At 40.5% G+C, this 19,578-nt stretch overlaps 1 protein-coding gene across 3 annotated transcripts in view; it reads right to left on the bottom strand.

Annotated features, from left to right (window-relative positions):
- Window positions 1-4,925: 4,925 nt before the first annotated feature.
- The window catches only part of FNDC3B (fibronectin type III domain containing 3B), a 358,179-nt gene continuing 343,526 nt past the window's right edge, over window positions 4,926-19,578 (bottom strand). For all 3 annotated transcript variants that reach the window (XM_067738062.1, XM_067738064.1, XM_067738065.1), the window contains exon 26: window positions 4,926-8,454. In XM_067738062.1, coding sequence (XP_067594163.1) covers window positions 8,143-8,454 — 312 coding nt within the window. In that variant the 3' untranslated portion in view covers window positions 4,926-8,142. The remainder of the gene's footprint in view (window positions 8,455-19,578) is intronic.

Here is a 19,578-nt window from a genome sequence, read left to right as displayed (position 1 = left end):
GGAAATAACTGGTAGTGGAGAAAAGTTTGTTAGTTGTATAGTGTCCAATGCAGAACATTACTATCTTAATTTTGCAATACACTGTGTTTGCGGTGCTGTTTTCATACAGTGAAGCAACAGCCTTGCAGGAAAATAAGAAACAGTTTAATAATAAAATATTCAACTTCTTAATTAAAAAAAAAACGAAAGCTAATTCTTAGTCTTGTGAATATTCCTAAGTATCAAATGTGAAGATATGCACAGTAAGACAGGGAGGTAAAAGCAGGTTATTGAGGCTGGTAGGGATCAGCTATATGAACTTTCTAGTTCAGTTCAATTTCCAACTCCGTGTGGATTGTGATTTTTATTCCCACTCCTTTTTCCCTAAAATAACTCTTTTCACCTGAGGAAAAAAAGAATATATTTGCAGCCGCTAACATAAAACATGTGTGTTGCATAGATCCATTTGTAGTTTTAGAAGGCAGGGTTCCACAGTGCATTGTTCTCAAACTTGAGTCATTTGCTTATCAGCCCTATGATTTCTGCCATATCTGAGTAGCACCTACACTATTCACTTGTTCTGTTTCTTTTGTAAACTTAAATATCCACTTTAATCTTATGTTTCTCTTTGATATGCTAGTTACAATTTTCCCAGATGACAAAAACTACATAATTTAAAAGGTGTTGACAATAACCACTTAGCTATCTTCTGTGCCTCCTCACTTTGGCAAACAATGCTATAGTGGAAAATCATAAGCATTCAGTGGCTCATGACTGCAAGAAATTGTGTTTATCCAAATTGAACACATTTCTCTTATAACTTGTTCAGATAGAAAACAAAATCTGTACCTTTGTCCTAGAGGAAAAAATTAAGGAGCATCTTTATTTATCCTTTGGCTCAGAAAAGTGGGAGGAATTTTATTTCTTCTGTATGGTTTTGTTTACAATAAAACTAATTTTTATTACACAATACATAAATTCATCTTTCATCTAAAAGGTGAACATATTGCAGTTAAGACTAAAATTCTCTTTGATCATCACCTCCCCACTCCTCACTAGGGTTAATCCAAGTTATGAATTCAGATTGTATCCTTCCAGACTTCGTTCTTTGCGTCTGGCCACTAGAATATCTGTTGTGTTTAATGGTCAGTTAAAGAATGCTCACAGATTTCCTTAAATGCCTTGAGCCAGTCAGTCCCCCTTGACAAAGTCAAGGGGCTCCGTATGCTGGAGTGCACCTTCAATGCACAGGGAATTTACAATTCTGCCTTAACCTTCGCTCCCTGACTGCACAAGGCCTGAAGATCAGTCAGAAGTGAAATCGGGGCCTTCTCAGGTCTTTGCTGAGCATGCACACAGCCCTGCACATGCACATGGCCTTCCAGACCCCAAGAATGCTGCAAGCTTTTAAAAGCCCCCGAGGACATCTCATTCCCCAGATCTTGCAGTTTGGGGCCAGCTCTTGTTTACCCCCGCTGGTATTGCAGCCTCAAGTAGCTGCAGGGTTAAACAATTGCACTGACTATCTTTCAACAAATGCCCTGGGTATAAGGCTTTCCCACAGAGTGAGCTGTGAGGCAAGTTAAATACAACCACCCTGCCAGTGGGGCTTTTCCAGAGAGCCTGTGAGACAGGTTAGATGGTGACAATGCGCTGGGATGAGCCATTTTGAGGTGCTCCAAACCCCGTGTGCTCCCTCTAGTGGTTGCAGGGCTGCTGTTTTTCAAGACTGGTGTGGAGCTGGGGTGGGGGTAGGGTGTGGGGTGTAGACTGGGTTAAAATATCACAAAACCTGCAGTTCTTACCAAGGTTCAGATTGTTATAAGCATTTGGTTAATTTCTGGAGCTCTGAAAGTTTTCAGAACTTTCGGGATAAGTTACTTTTTGTTGTTGTTGTTGCTTCTATGGAAAAGCAGATTTACAGACACCCTCACTCCATCATTCTTGGAAGTCCCGCCCCCCCGTTTTCTCACTGTTGATGGAAACAAGGCCAAGAATTTTTCTTCTGTTAGACGAGACATCACCATCCATATCCATGTCCGGGATTTGGTGGGAAATGTGGTCAGGTGCAGAGCAAATGCCAACCAACAAGGACAGCTACTATTCACCCCTGTCCATAAGCACCATTCCAGAACAAGACCTAGAGTTTCCGGGTCTCTCAAACTTCAGTGGAATCTGGAATCCCAGTATTTCGTGGGAAATTGCCACATTTTAATTTATTGCCTATAATTTTTAAAAAATCAAAATACTGCACCCAAAATAACACATGGTGGCAAAAGACTAGTTTGGAGCAGCGAGTATCTTATGGCTCTCATCACTGCTATGTGAACTTTTCCGACCAAGTCAGTCAACTGAATTCAACAAACCTTTTTTTTAGCTTCTATTATGTGCCAGAGAATATGCTGTGTGCTGCAGAGCTGACTGAGACTTGCTGCCCTGGGTACATGTTCCCTTCCCCCAGCTTTTGAGGCACTTAGAGTCTAGCAGTGGAGGTGGGAACTTCTTTTAAGTTACCGCCCTGAATAAAGGGTACCAGTGCCGGTACACAGATTTAATTGTTGGTTTAATTAGCCCAAGGTAAAGTGTTTAGAAGGGTCATTCTGTCTTTCCTCTGTAGAGGGAAGTGTATGCATGTGTGTGTATGCATGTGTGTGTGTGCGTGTGCTCACCCACCATGACTGGGGGGTAGGGAAGGGATAAAATGAAAGCTGCATAAATCCTTCTGAGGCAAAGGGCCAGAGAGCCAACTTCTGACCTGCGTGAACAGCACTGAAGGCGGAACCCCACGGATGCTTCTTTCTTGGTTTATCCACTCATATAGGAGAGCACACCCTCTAGCAGCTTCCTGAGGAAGGGTGCATGGGAGGCAAAGTTGTGAGGGCTCCAACTTCTAAAAATGGCTTCATGATACTTTACCCTTGACTGAGAGTAAGCAGGTGGGAAACCTTTCTCTTTCAAAATCTTGACATACCTGCCTGACGGACTCCTCGCTTCCAGTGTTGCTACTGAGAAGAACACATCTACTCTGACTTCTAGCGCTTCTGTGTGACCGGTTTTTCAGCGTGTTGGGGAGCTTCTCTTGGTCCCACTGTTTGGACATTTCAAGATGGTGTGCCTTGACAGGGGTTCTAGTCCCATCCGCTGTGTTGAGCTCCCTCGTGCCCTCTCACTACGGAAACTCAGATGTTTGATGATTTCCTCCCCTACACTTTCTATTCTTTCTGAAGTCCTTATTGTTTAGATATTGAATGTCCTGGTCTGATCCTGATCTTATCTTTGTGTTTTTTGCTCTATTTTTAGGTTAGTCTCAATTCCAGCTTCCAACCCTTCTGCTGAGTTTCTAATTTCCAAGAATGTTCCCGTGTTCTTCACGTGTCCTTCTTCCATAGCATCCTATCCTTAGTCTACAGATGACTTGTTTTTTCCTCATCTCTCTGGGGATAGGATCATTTTCTGAAGGTTCTTCTCCCTTAGCCTCTGATTCTTCCAAGTTGTTGGCTTTGGACTTTTCATTCATGTTAGCAGCTTTCATCAGATGTCAGGTTACCTTTGGCTAAGCTGGAGGACTAAAAAGCTGGTAGAGGATTGTTGACCAAGAGTTTCACCGTAGGACAGTGGTTCTCGATCTTGGCTGTACAATGGAATCACCTGGGGAGCTTTAAAAAACGTTGATACTCCAGAAATACTCATTTTATTGGTGCAGGGTCTGAACACAGGGATTCTGAAAAGCTTCCCGGGTGGTGTCACTGTGTAGCCAAGGCTGAGAAGTATCACCAAAGGGTGCTCTGGCTGAACCACTTCGTCTTCCGGCAAGACTAACATTCGCTAAGTCCAGGGCCTAGTTTACCTTCTCCTGTGGATAACTTTTGGTTTCTGCAAGGGCGGAGGAGCAGTTGTCCAGCTGAAAGTAGGGAGGGATTTTGTAGATGTAATGGCCCTTTTAGCAGCTTTCTACCAATGCTATTTGAGGCGCCTCTCCCTCTTCACCCTCACTTTAAAGTGACATGCTTCTGTCAGTTTTCGAGCCTTCAGTGTATTCTGCATGTAAATTGAGTCGGTGCTCATTTTCTCCCCCGCTAAATGAGAACTCAGCTTTCTTCAGTCAGGTTTCCAAACTTCTGGTGCTAACAATTCCCATTCTTCTGTGTTGAGAGCAGTTATGACTTCAAAAAAAAAATCCTTTACTGTGTTTTCAGGAGGGGAGTGTCGGGAGCATGGAAAATTTGATGTGTTCAGCTTGTCACTTTTACCCAAAAGAATGATTATCGCCATTCTTTATGCGAAAGAAAGCTTTTAGTTATAAACAATCGGTTCCCCCATTCATTTTTCCCTCAGGGGATAAAAAAGATAGTAGGGATTCCAAGCAAAACAATCTAAACATCAGGGTGAAACCATGACTGTAGTGGGAACACTACACTTTATTGCTATTGTTGTTGTTGAATGAGACCCGGAGGAGGGAAGGGGGTCAAAACTGTGCGAGTCTGTCATGGAGAAGGTGCACCCCAGGTGCTAAGTGAAAAGAGCTAGACCTGGGCTCCTGAGTCTGGTATATAGATAAAATGTTAAAGACACACTCTTTAGCCCCACAGACTCTGACAAAGGACTGACAGCCCATGGGCCTTTACGGTCCGCAATCCCATGTTAGTTGGCCCATTTAGGGACATCTGGATTTGTAGCTGCTGCTGCTTTTTTTATTTTAATTGGGGTGTAGTTGCTTTACTTCTGAAACATCAGCCTACGTGATTGTGGGTGGCAATCCTGCAGGACCTCAACCAGGAGCAGGGTGGCAGTCGCCCCTTTAGACGGTACAGCAAACACCCTGCGCTATGCCACTTGCCTGGCCTATAAACACATTTGAATTTACAACTTCTGGGATGTGGTTTAAGTTTTTAAAAAGTAACAACAACAAAAGCAATCCTATTCATGGCAGAAGAACCCTACTTAAGTCAGAAAGAATTAAAACATTTATTGGGCATAAATATATTACATATACACTACAGATACAGTTAGGTATTACATATAGCATAGTATTTGCAAAATCTATACATTAAAATTGATATGGCAGTTTTAATACAATGTATATGAAATAGTCTAAAATTTACAGGAAAACATACGATTATTTTTTTTTTTCTCCTAAAGTTGAAAAGCTTGGAATGTATGTCCAACAGTGAGGTAAAACATTTTGTCTTTCAATTTAAAGAACTGTGCAAGGATAACATTCAAACACATTCAGTTAGGGCACTTTTCAATTTTGACAGGAATACTGAATTACTGTAGCCAACAAGACACGGTTAGAAAATGCCAACGTTTCAAGTTGATAAGAACAAGGCAGGTAATATTCAAAAAATCTTTTTAAAACGTTGTTTTCTTTTTAAACAATTTCTTTGAGGACAAAGGGCATTTTGCTTCACATGACTGGAATTTTCTTGTGCCAGGGAGGAGTTTGACATATAGAGCATCAGAAAGCCACTCACTCGTTCCTACATATTACAAAAGGGCAAAGAGAGAAGGTTAACATAACACTTTATTTTATTGTTCATGTGTAATGGCAATACATATATAGTTATATCAATATCACATATACATATCTGTGATAGAAAACAGTGCCAGATAGTGTAATAACTTTTTGACTGAAGGGATTATAATGATGCCGAATAAGGGAGAGCAATAAAATAAAGTGCCGTCAGCTAGTGTTTCACACACAACAGCTTTCTGGTGGTTAAACAGATAGCATGAAAATCTCAAAGATCAAATATTCATAGCAATTTTGGCTTAAAGTATTATTTCATTAAAAAAAAAATCCAACCAATTCAGAGAATTTCTTTATAGCAGCAGTTCTGAAGTGTTTCCAAAAAAGGGACTTATTTTTTTCTCCTGCAGACAGGGTTCTCGTACTCAGTTGAATCTTCATTGCTTAAAAAATGCCTTCTCCCCAAAACACCTGCATGAGATTGTTTCAGAAAATGCAGATGCAGCGTTACAGTGGATCATAATACACATTTAAATAGAGGGATGAGTTACGCAAGGCCAGAACTTTGGCAAAAAAATTTCATCTTGATGCCATCAGTTTGCAAGGCTAATTAAACTAATTATTCTAGTCAATAACAAAATACAGAACTTTCTAGTAGTACTTATTAATTACATCAACGTAGGCACACAGAATAATTCACTGATCTTAGCACTTTCTTTCAAGAGATGATTATGTTTTTCTTGGGTACATGTAAACGTTTCAATCGCTGACAATGGATTTTTTTTGGCATTTAATGCACTAGATGCTCTTTATCTTTAAAAACACAAGAAAATGTCAGAAGAATGACAATACTACAGATGTTGCCAAGGAACGAGACTGACCTAAAATTACAAAAGTATAAAACACAAAAAAATAACATGCTACAAGGGAAAATTAGTACATAAGTACATTTAAAAAATTTTACAATAAATAAAGATTGCACTGTAATTGGCATTTAAAGTACTGTATGCAGAATATAGTATAAATAAACCAAAAACAAAATAATGTTGGTTTCCCCATGACTTTGGTATGGGAATATTATAAGCTAGTACAGGATACTGCATTTTAAGACAACACAGACCAAGCACAAAATAGCTATGATCAAGAAAAACCAAGTAGCAAAAATATACAAAAACAGAAGCAGGGGGATACACTGTGTCTGTTGCACCCTTTTGGAATATATTTGCACCTCCAACTCTTAAATGTCCCTGAGGTACGCGAACATTATGGACTTCATATAAATAATCCAATGACTTTGGGTTAAAATCGATTATCTCATGACTCAGAATAAACATGCAAGAGTAACACTTTGCACTCCAATAGCACCTATAGATCAAGGATCTCAAAGCACTTACGAACATTAGAATCCCCATTTTATTTTTTATTTTTAATGCATGGGAAAACTGAGGCACAGAGAGGTAAAGTGACGTGTTCAGATCACGCAGCAAGTTAGTGACAGATCCAGGGAGATAATCTAGGCTCCTTGACCCCCAAACAAACACCCTGTGCTTATTACCACCAAATACCATTCCCTCTCCACACATGGCCAGGTCAACCCCACAAGAACAGGAACTACAAATTGAGATGACTCTTTTGGGCTTTATCAATTTTCACCTGCTGTTAGATTAGTATTATGTGCACTGAATTAAGCTATTGAAATTCAATCACTTCTTTGATACTTCACTGAATAGCCTAAAGGCAAATTTTTCAAAAATAATGAGCTGATGTGTAAGAAGATTGATCACAATTAGTGTAAGTCATGGACAATGGGCAGAGGCACTAAACTGTCACCAGTTCTCGTCATATAATTCTGGTCAAACATAACAGAATATAATAACTCTAGTGATTAGATCAGAAGTAGTTATATACAAAGACAGACAAACAAGTTAAAGCAGCTTTTAAAATAGCTGAACAAGGAAACTAACTATTGCACAATGCCCTCGAGAAGTTACTGCTATGAATTGATGTGGTACAATCTACAATGCTCCATAATTTATAGATGCATTTTGGTTACTTGATTTCTTAGACAGGCAGCTCATAGTGTTAAAATCATAAGAAATACAGATTACTAAAACATTTTAAAGTACACATTTTGATCTCAATGAGCTAAACACAGTTAAATAACTGAGTGACAAAATGGTTGTTTAGGGCAGCCTTATCTGAGTGAACACATCTTCTGTGTGTGGTTGTGTGGTGATACTCTGACAACACTGAAATCCTAGCCCTGTAACTACACACACTGTGATTCATGTTCACAGGTACAGATGATCAAGACATAAGAAGTGACAGGTGAATATAAATTACTAAATGGTGACATGGAAAAAAAAAAATCAAAGGCTTGCAAAAGACATCAGTGAAAACAGAATAAAGGCAAATCTGAAAAATTGAAAAGAAAACGTAAGCTAGCTTTAGCTTTTGGTATCTGGTTTGTTTCTTTTTTTTTTTTTTTTTTAAATCCAGTTTAACCTCTTCCTAGTTTTGCATTTCAAAAAGGTGCACCAAAACACTGATATTTTTTTTTCCTAGCTAAATCTGTAAAACAAGTATATAAATCAAAGAACAAAAGGGCTTAAAAAGGGGAGTATCTGAATAAATGTGTGTATTAAAATGTGTAGCATTAATTAAATTCATACCTCTAGTTTTGCTGGGTTTGTTTACTTCATTAAGAAGTACTGTAATATAAAGGCAAATAAAATGGACAAAGTTGCAAAGCCAACCACAATGAGGGCTGCAAACTGTTCATCAGTAGGCATCATGCTCTTCATTTTGGGATCATCTAAGCTCCCCATGTCCCCTGTAAGCATGACCTCACTTCGTTGTAGTACAAAAGCCGCAGAGGGGCTGAAAGCTCCGCTTAGCTCCTGAGAGGTGTCTAAACAGCGACGACACGCACACACGCGGAACCTATAGTCTGTGTTGGTCTGGAGGCCTGAGATTTGGAATGTGGCTTCTTCTCCCTTGTACACCTTCAAGAAAAAGAAAAGTCCCGGTCAATAAATTTATAACAACATTGTGGTCTCTAAAGTAATAACTGTGTAACATCGGGGGCCTTGTAGACCTGGCTTGGTTTATGTGAACTCTGCAACAACAAAAAGTACATGGAAAGGCATTTGTCCCAGTCTATATTTCATCTGTAAAGTATTCTGACCTACTCTGAATAAAATAAAATAAATTCAGTGACTCTGCTCTTGACAGGAGATAAGGCACTGACCAGAAATACAGGTGATACAAGTAATGATGACGCATCTAGCTAAATTTTAATAATTTAGGCTATAAATCAGCAGGTGACTTAATTCATACAAAGGGCTCTCTGACCTTGCTGCAAAGAATATTAAAAACAAATTATAGAAATAAAGTGCAAAGTCTCAGTTGAATGATCCTTCGACTACTGACTACACCATTTAACACTACTCCATCAAGATAGCCCACCTCCACCCCTAAGAGGTAAGAACTCTTCTCACTTCTCATTCTGTAATTTGTTTTGCCTACTCTAGAAGTTCATGCAAATGCAATCAAACACTACGCACTCTTGTGCCTACGAGGTTCCTCCATGTAATCGATTCAGTAGTTGTTCCTTTTACTGAAGAATAAGTACTCTATCATATGCCTACACTCTGATGTATCCATTTGCTTTTTGACCAATATTTGCATTGTTTCCAGTTTGGAGTTTTTATATAGTAAGAGTACTATGAACATTTTTGTACAGATCTTGAGGACTTAAGTTTCTCTTTTTCTTGGGTGAATACCTAGAAGGGCTGGGTATAAGTCTACATCTAACTGCATGAGAAAGCTGTCCCAAGCACATCCCTCTGCACTCCTGCAAGGTAAGCACGAGAGTTCCAGTTGTTCCACACCCTCACCAACATTTGTTACTGTCAGTCATTTATATTTTAGTCATGCAAATGGGTGAGAATGGTACCTCAGTTGCATTTCCCTGATGCCTAAGTGTTTCTCACCTTTTCATATGCTCATTTGGTCACTCACATACCTTCTTTTGTGAGGAGTGTGTGTGTTCAACTGTTTTGCCTATTTTTAATTTGTTTGCTTTTACTTGTAGTGGCACCTTAATCTGGATGTAAGTTCTTTGTCAGGTATGTGTTGTGAATATTCTCTCCCAGTTTTGTGTCTCTTCCCTAATCATTTCTTAAGAAAATTTTTGATGCAGTCCTATTTATCACAAATTAATATTTAATTAATTTAATGGTCTGTCTTAAGTGTTTCCTGTCTGTTTGACCAACTTGTCCTTTTTCCGTTGAGAATCTAGGATATTTTCTTCCCCTTTGTTAACACTGATATAATCACCATGAGGCTTCCTACTATGAGGATTTGAAATCTACCAGTTTACTTAGAGATTATAAACCTTTGAGTTGACTGAAGAAAATAGGTATCTTTGAGGGAAGGTGGTAGAGGGAGATCTCACGTGGTTCTTCAATCAATCAAAGTGGTACCGATCCTCAAAACACTCAGAGGAAATGATAACCGCCTTAAAATTACAGACAAATCCATGTCTTATATGAAATAGAGATAGGAAGAAACTAGCTGGAACTCAACCAAATCAGTAAAGAGATTTGGCTGATGAAATAATTAAACAAGAAATTAAAATTAGCTGAACACTTTGTAGCTGAGTGGCACTGAGTTAGCCTCTGTAAAGTGCTTAAAACATGCCTGGTACATGGGTAAGTGCAGAGAAAAAGTTAGCTATTATTACTACTACTACTATTTAGAACTTTAAAACAACTCCAAATATATTCTTAAAATACAGTGATTAAAAGTGACAGGGGCATTTTCAACCTAGTGGCAGGCCACCTTAAGTAAAGATGTGAATTTTGCCCATTAATACAAATTCCCTAGAAAATAGAGTATTTCCAACAATTTCAACTTTGTCTGAAATACTCTCCAGCTATAGAGAGCTAGTGGGAATCTACAAAGATTCAGTGTTTCTAAAGCCTGGCACGTAAACTTCTACAAGAAGCAGGACATGGTACCAGAGAACCTAAGTGCACTGGCCACTCACTTAGCGTTGAGCAAACAAAGACAGCAAGAGGGTCACAGTTTAGAAAAGGGGTCGGACTTCCAGTGCTCACCTGATAGTCAGCCTTTTTAAGATTTTTCCTCCCCCATTTTCGAACTTTAGAAGTAGACTTGAAGAGTCTTACTGTATTTTCGTTTAGTGATTAAGCCCCAGAAAACCAATTCTGTTTCTCATATATTCCTTTATAAGATTTGAAGCACATTCCTCCTGGTGAGTTACTGTTTCTTTAAAGATTGTGGCATGTGTCTTAGCAAGTGGGGTTACAGACAGAACTGGGCTGGAGCAACCAAGAACAAAAGAGCTGTAAGAAAACCCCCAGCCATCCTGAGAGACCACTTCTTTCTCCTAGGTCATTGTTCCAATGATGAGTTAGTTAAATGGCTATTTTAAGGTGAGCTTGTTGTCATGGTGACTGCCCCAAGCTATTCAGGAGTTCGGACTACACCATGAGAGCACTGTCTATGAATTATCTCCCAACATGTGGGTGGTCTCAGGAAAACAATGGTGTATGGTGTACACTTTTTTTTTCTTTAAAGAGACCTTTTCATTGTGAATGTTCTTAATTTCCCAAATTTAGATGCTCAAGTTGGTACTGTCTTTTCTTCGAAACTGTTGGGACCATTCACGAAGGGAATGATTTGCAACCTTTGGGAACAGCATACTACCAACCCCTTTGCCATCTGAGCTCTGGGTTCCTGTCTGCAATGGCCCAGGTATACAATCTGTTCTGTCTCTATGGTGGTGGTAAGTTAATGTCAGGCTGTGGAGTTGGAGAAAAGCTGCCATCTAAGCCTTAGCTGCAAGGTTTCTCGATACACCTCTTTCATCAATTCTTTTGGAGGCCTCACCTCTTGAATGTTTACCCTTATCAAAGGGTGAAATATTGTAGCTGCTGGAGCTCTTCTGTGCAACCCCGGGGAACTGGGTCTAGTCTGACTTGGCCACTGGGAGGCACTGGGCAGCTTCTTCTCAACGGCAGGACCAGGAACTGGCATCAGGATTCCAGGTCTACGTCCTTGCTCTGACCCTTTCTAGGTTTGTCACCTCGGGCAAGTAACAGCTTTGAGCCTTATTTTTTTTCATCTTTAACATGGGGACAGTTACAGTACCTAACGTAACCCCAAGAGGGATTGAGTATTAAGTGAGAAACTATGTGAAAAATGCTTTGTGAAAGGAATATACTGGAGATAAGTCATCTTTATCAAATTTAATCCTCCTGATTCCTCTGGCAGGTATTACTCCCATTTTAGAGACGATAAAACTGAGGGTCAGAAAGCTATTAATTTCTCAAGGTCTCAGGTGGATAAGGGTAGTGGTAGACCCCAGACGAGATCCCACATCTAACTCAAACACCCCTGCTCACCACTGGAACTGCTCCAGCTCCACTGGTTCCATGTCTTTGGTGGAACCCGTCCTCCCCACTTCAGTCCTCATCCAATGACTACGGTGTGATACCAGGTCCGCTTCTCTTGACCTTCTGACTTTGTCTTCCCAGGGAGTCCCACAGCCTCCCTGGTGTTTCCACGAAACACTTCCAGATCACCCCGCCCTGGGTCCACTGCCCCAGAAGGAAAGCACTGCCTTTCCTATATGATGTATGGAAAGCAGCTCCCCAACCCAGTCTGTGCCAAGGAAAGGCTTGGGCAGCATTTCTGTGACGTGGCCTCTTAATTTATGCCAAACAATGACCTCATGGCTGAAAATCACTTAATTCATAACCTATCCCTACAGATGTTTGAGAGACTTTTGGAAAGTACATATAAATGTTCATTTATATGTAGTATTAAATGATTTCTATGGTTTCCAGGATTTGCATGGCTAGCTCCTTCTAAGAAAGTTGGCTCAGAAGTATATTTAATTTCCCAGAAACCCAATTCATGGAATCTTGAACATCGACTTTATATATTAATTTTGATGGTACTTCCCAACTCTTAACTCCTTAAAGATCCCTAAAAATGTATTGATATTTTGAAAGCAAAGGAGTGCTACTGTTCTCATAACCATTAAGCAAAAAGCTTAGTGAAGGAAAAATGAATATCTAATGGAAGGGAACTTCCTCAACGACAAGTCCAATTGAAAGTTGGGCTTTAATTTGTAAATGTTTTTCTTTTAGCTATTCTTATTGTTTTAATTAGAAGAGCTCCCCCTTTTCACAAGCACTGTCAACACAATAATATTATCTTTCTTTAAAAGTATATATATGATAAATATACTGAGCGTGGGACTGTGTTCTATTATCTCCAGAGCAACCAGCACAATGGCTATTAACAAAGCAGGTGCTCAATGAATGAATGCTCTCTAATTAGAACCCTTAAATACTTGACAGTAGATATGCTTATACCGCACTGTTTGAAAAGAGAGGAAAATTACCAGCAGCAAGTACATGTGAACATTAAGTATCAGAACCCGCACACAAACCACAGGGTTTAGAACAGGTACAGCCATGATTATACAAAATGGAATCGTTAACAAGGATTGAGTTGTTTTCAGTGTATTGATAGTAATCAACAATGCTTATTAAGCCTTTTGGATCTTAGTCAAGGAAAAAATTAAAACAATCCCAAAACTCCATTTCCTGAGGATTCTGGTTCCTGAGGTTTGAGATAACTGATTTGTTTTTGTGTAAATAATCACAGCCACGAGATCGCAAAATCAGTAAGGTCATCAGGCCTGCAGCACAGCTGAGGTGACTTTTCATGGGACTGTGCCTCTCACCGTGGCAGGGCAGCAGGCCATGCCTCTTACCCCTTTGTTTTCATTCATTTTGACAGGGGCACCATTACAGGCTCTTCCTCCTGCCTCAACCCAATTTAAAAGGCATAGTTCCATTTAAGATTATCTTTATTGAAGTAACCAATCATAATATCACAGTAAGTATACAAGCAATATTATTTTTACAAAGACTATTTCTGTCCTTGATTTGATGTGCAATATATTTTAAAGTAATTTTGACATGTTTGTTCCAAATGAGAGGATTTAAAGTAATACCCAGATAATCGAAATGAAGAATCAGTGACCCTTAATTCAGAGCAACATGCTGTGTAGTTGAAATCTTTGAAACAGAGAGCCTTTGGGGGAGGCTGCTGGAGGCTGGGATCTGGGCCAAGGCCTGCATCTCTTTACTAATGCCATCCTTCTCCCAGGAACTGGAAAGGGAGACATAACTGCCCAGCATTGCCATCTACACAGCGCCCTCTCATGACTGAACAGATCTGACGCTCACAGTAACCCTGAGGTAGAGAATTAGTATCTCCACTTCGACAAGACAGCTGAGGCTCAGAGAGGTGAATTAATTCCTCCGATATCACATGACTACAAAAGGCAGATTTCACCTCCCTTGCCCCCCAGCTACAGTGGGAATTCACTACCCTGCAGACTTCCTCTGTAGAGGGTGCAATGCTGGGCAGGAATTGTTGCTCCTGAGCCAGAGGACAGGCCAAGGTAGTGTTACTGAGCTGCTTCTTGGGGGCACGCTGCTTCCACCCCAGTGGGCCCAGAAGCTCTGAGAGCACAGACTATGCTGTTCTGTTATATGCCAGGCAGCCCTCACAGTGCACAGCACCTACCAGTTTCCCAATGAACCAGGGGCCCTACACCTGAACGCCATGAAACTGAATATAAATTTGTTTCATATGCAATTTAAAATGGATGTGTGCATGAATATTTTTCTGATAGAACGGGTCATATCCTGCATCAGATACTTAAACGGACCTATAAACCTAAAAAACTTAAGACTCAGCAAGATAAATGATAGCTTTTAGATATTCCCACCTTGATCTATTCTTACTTTGCTTGGGATTTGACCCTTTATTTACACAAAGATGAAGAAAATGTGCAATAAGACGGTCACAGCCTATTTAACTTCTGTGTTAGGGAATTAAATCACAAACTATTAAAAAAATATGTAGGCTCCAAGTCCTTAAAATAGTTCTCTCAAGGTCAAGAGAAGATCTTTCTTCCCAGTAACTTGTGTGATACCACGAAGAATCAATACACATCCCAATACTATATTCTAAAAATGATACAAAATAAATTTATACAGAGATGCCATTAAGTTAAATGTGGAGCTCTATAAATTTTCAGATTCTTCGAAGGTTTTCATAATGCAACAAATCTGAGCACCAACAATATTAATAATTTGTCACAAATTTTGACTCCCAATAGGTAATAATTTCTTGCAGTTTGCTACCCTTTTCTCATCTTCAGTGTTTATATTTAAATACTTTATGTAAAAATTATTGCTGTCTGAACAGGGATATGAATGTGAATCATTTCGCTTTACATTCTTACGTATATATTAAACTGTTTATGTTATGTCTTGTGAGGCAAAAAAAATCAGTCACCTGCATATACATACAATTTTCATTCTTTTTAAGAATGCTTTACGGACCTCGGGGGAAGATGGTGGAAGAGTAAGGCACGGAGATCACCTTCCTCCCCACAGATACACCAGAAATACATCTACACGTGGAACAACTCCTACAGACTACCTACTGAACGCTGGCAGAAGACCTCAGACATCCCAAAAGGCAAGAAACTCCCCACGTACCTGGGGAGGGCAAAAGAAAAAAAGAAAAAACAGAGACAAAAGAATAGGGACGCGACCTGCACCAGTGGGAGGGAGCCGTGAAGGAGGAAAGGTTTCCACACACTAGAAGCCCCTTCGCGGGCGGAGACTGCGGGAGGTGGAGGGGGGAGATTCGGGGCCGCGGAGGAGAGCACAGCCACAGGGGTGCGGAGGGCAAAGCGGAGAGATTCCCGCACAGAGGATCAGGGCCGACCGGCACTCACCAGCCCGAGAGGCTTGTCTGCTCGCCCGCCGGGGCGGGCGGGGCTGCGAGCTGAGGCTCGGGCTTTGGTCGGAGCGCAGGGAGAGGACGGGGGTTGGCTGCGTGAACACAGCCTGAAGGGGTTAGTGCACCACGGCTAGCTGGGAGGGAGTCCGGGAAAAGGTCTGGAGCAGCCGAAGAGGCAAGAGACTTTTTCTTCCCTCTTTGTTTCCTGGTGCACGAGGAGAGGGGATTAAAAGTGCTGCTTAAAGGAACTCCAGAGACGCGCGCGAGCCGCGGCTAAAAGCTCGGACCCCAGAGACAGGCGGGAGACGGTAAGGCTGCTGCTGCCGCCACCAAGGGGCCTGTGTGCGAGCACAGGTCACTATCCACACCCCTCTTCCGGGGAGCCTGTGCAGCCCGCCACCGCCAGGTTCCCGGGATCCAGGGACAACTACCCTGGGAGAACGCACGGCGTGCCGCAAGCCCGCCCCGCACTCCGCGCCCCTCCCTCTCCCCGGCCTGAGTGAGCCAGAGCCCCCGAATCAGCGGCTCCTTTAACCCCATCCTGTCTGAGCAAAAAACAGACGCCCTCCAGATGCCCTCCAGCGACCTACACGCAGAGGCGGGGCCAAATCCAAAGCTGAGCCCCTGGGAGCTGTGAGAACAAAGAAGAGAAAAGGAAATCTCTCCCAGCAGCCTCAGAAGCAGCGGATTAAAGCTCCACAATCAACCTGATGTACCCTGCATCTGTGGAATACCTGAATAGACAACGAATCATCCCAAATTGAGGAGGTGGACTTTGAGAGCAAGAGTTAAGATTTTTTCCCCTTTTCCTCTTTTTGTGAGTGTGTATGCTTCTGTGTGAGATTTTGTCTGTATAGCTTTGCTTCCACCATTTGTCCTAAGGTTCTATCCATCCGTTTTTCTTTTCCTTCCTTCCCTCCTTCCTTCCTCCCTCCCTCCCTCCTTTCTTTCTTTCTTCCTACTTCTACTAATTCTATCTCTCTATATTTTCTCCCTTTTATTCTGAGCCGTGTGGATGAAAGGCTCTTGGTGCTGCAGCCAGGAGTCAGTGCTGTGCCTCTGAGGTGGGAGAGCCAACTTCAGGACACTGGTCCACAAGAGACCTTCCAGCTCCACATAATACCAAATGGCGAAAATCTCCCAGAGATCTCCATCTCAACACCAGCACCCAGCTTCACTCAACGACCAGCAAGCTACAGTGCTGGACAACCTATGCCAAACAACTAGCATAACAGGAACACAACCCCACCCATTAGCAGAGAGGCTGCCTAAAATCATAATAAGTCCACAGACACCCCAAAACACACCAGCAGACGTGGACCTGCCCACCAGAGAGACAAGATCCAGCCTCATCCACCAGAACACAGGCACTAGTCCCCTCCACCACGAAGCCTACACAACCCACTGAACAAACCTTAGCCACTGGTGACAGACACCAAAATCAACAGGAACTACGAACCTGCAGCCTGCAAAAAGGAGACTCCAAGCACAGTAAGATAAGCAAAATGAGAAGACAGAAAAACACACAGCAGATGAAGGAGCAAGATAAAAACCCACCAGACCTAATAAATGAAGAGAAAATAGGCAGTCTACCTGAAAAATAATTCAGAATAATGATAGTAAAGATGATCCAAAATCTTGGAAATAGAATAGACAAAATGCAAGAAACATTTAACAAGGACCTAGAAGAACTAAAGATGAAACAAACAATGATGAACAACACAATAAATGAAATGAAAAATACTCTAGATGGGATCAATAGCAGAATAACTGAGGCAGAAGAACGGATAAGTGACCTGGAAGATAAAATAGTGGAAATAACTAATGCAGAGCAGAATAAAGAAAAAAGAATGAAAAGAACTGAAGACAGTCTCAGAGACCTCTGGGACAACATTAAACGCACCAACATTCGAATTATAGGGGTTCCAGAAGAAGAAGAGAAAAAGAAAGGGACTGAGAAAATATTTAAAGAGATTATAGTTGAAAACTTCCCTAATGTGGGAAAGGAAATAGTTAATCAAGTCCAGGAAGCACAGAGAGTCCCATACAGGATAAATCCAAGGAGTAATATGCCAAGACACATATTAATCAAACTATCAAAAATTAAATACAAAGAAAGCATATTAAAAGCAGCAAGAGAAAAACAAATAACACAAGGGAATCCCCATAAGGTTAACTGCTGATCTTTCAGCAGAAACTCTGCAAACCAGAAGGGAGTGCCAGGACGTACTGAAAGTGATGAAGGAGAAAAACCTACAACCAAGATTACTCAGCAAGGATCTCATTCAGATTTGATGGAGAAATTAAAACCTTTACAGACAAACAAAAGCTGAGAGAGTTCAGCACCACCAAACCAGCTTTACAACAAATGCTAAAAGAACTTCTCTAGGCAAGAAACACAAGAGAAGGAAAAGACCTATAATAACGAACCAAAAACAATTTAGAAAATGGGAATAGGAACATACATATCAATAATTACCTTAAATGTAAATGGACTAAATGCTCCCACCAAAAGACACAGATTGGCTGAATGGATGCAAAAACAAGACCCATATATATGCTGTCTACAAGAGACCCACTTCAGACCTAAAGACACATACAGACGGAAAGTAAGGGGATGGAAAAAGATATTCCATGCAAATGGAAACCAAAAGAAAGCTGGAGTAGCAATTCTCATATCAGACAAAATAGACTTTAAAATAAAGACTATTAGAAGAGACAAAGAAGGAAACTACATAATGATCAAGGGATCGATCCGAGAAGAAGATACAACAATTTTAAGTATTTATGCACCCAAGATAGGAGCACCTCAACACATAAGGCAAATACTAACAGCCATAAAAGGGGAACTCGACAGTAACACATTCATAGTAGGGGACTTTAACACCCCACTTTCACAAATGCACAGATCATCCAAAATGAAAATAAATAAGGAAACACAAGCTTTAAATGATACATTAAACAAGATGGACTTCATTTATATTTATAGGACATTCCATCCAAAAACAACAGAATACACATTTTTCTCAAGTGCTCATGGAACATTCACAGGATAGAGCATCTCTTGGGTCACAAATCAAGCCTTGGTAAATTTAAGAAAATTGAAATTGTATCAAGTATCTTTTCTGACCACAACACCATGAGACTAGATATCAATTACAGGAAAAGATCTGTAAAAAATACAAACACATGGAGGCTAAACAATACTTAATAACAAAGTGATCACTGAAGAAATCAAAGAGGAAATAAAAAAAATACCTAGAAACAAATGACAATGGAGACACGACAACCCAAAACCTATGGGATGCAGCAAAAGCAGTTCTAAGAGGGAAGTTTATAGCAATACAAGCCCACCTTAAGAAACAGGAAACATCTTGAATAAACAACCTAACCTTGCACCTAAAGCAATTAGAGAAAGAAGAACAAAAACACACCAAAGTTAGCAGAAGGAAAGAAATCATAAAAATCAGATCAGAAATAAACGAAAAAGAAATGAAGGAAACAATAGCAAAGATCAATAAAACTAAAAGCTGGTTCTTTGAGAAGATAAACAAAATAGAAAAACCATTAGCCAGACTCATCAAGAAAAAAAGGGAGAAGACTCAAATCAATAGAAATAGAAATGAAAAAGAATTAACATCTGACTGCAGAAATACAAAAGATCATGAGAGATTACTACAAGCAACTCTATGCCAATAAAATGGACAACCTGGAAGAAATGGACAAATTCTTACAAATGCACAACCTGCCAAGACTGAATCAGGAAGAAATAGAAAATATGAACAGACCAATCACAAGCACTGAAATTGAAACTGTGATTAAAAATCTTCCAACAAACAAAAGCCCAGGACCAGATGGCTTCACAGGCGAATTCTATCAAACATTTAGAGAAGAGCTAACACCTACCCTTCTCAAACTCTTCCAAAATATAGCAGAGGGAGGAACACTCCCAAACTCATTCTACGAGGCCACCATCACCCTGATACCAAAACCAGACAAGGATGTCACAAAGGAAGAAAACTACAGGCCCATATCACTGATGAACATAGATGCAAAAATCCTCAAAAAAATATTAGCAAACAGAATCCAACAGCACATTAAAAGGATCATACACCATGATCAGGTGGGGTTTATTCCAGGAATGCAAGGATTCTTCAATATACGCAAAACAATCAACCTGATACACCATATTAACAAATTGAAGGAGAAAAACCATATGATCATCTCAATAGATGCAGAGAAAGCTTTTGACAAAATTCAAC

Source organism: Pseudorca crassidens, chromosome 5, assembly GCF_039906515.1.
Source record: "Pseudorca crassidens isolate mPseCra1 chromosome 5, mPseCra1.hap1, whole genome shotgun sequence".
In the NCBI taxonomy this organism is placed as follows: Eukaryota; Metazoa; Chordata; class Mammalia; order Artiodactyla; family Delphinidae; genus Pseudorca; species Pseudorca crassidens.
The sequence above is the reverse complement of the archived record's forward strand: the minus strand, read 5'-3'. Positions and strand labels throughout refer to the sequence as shown.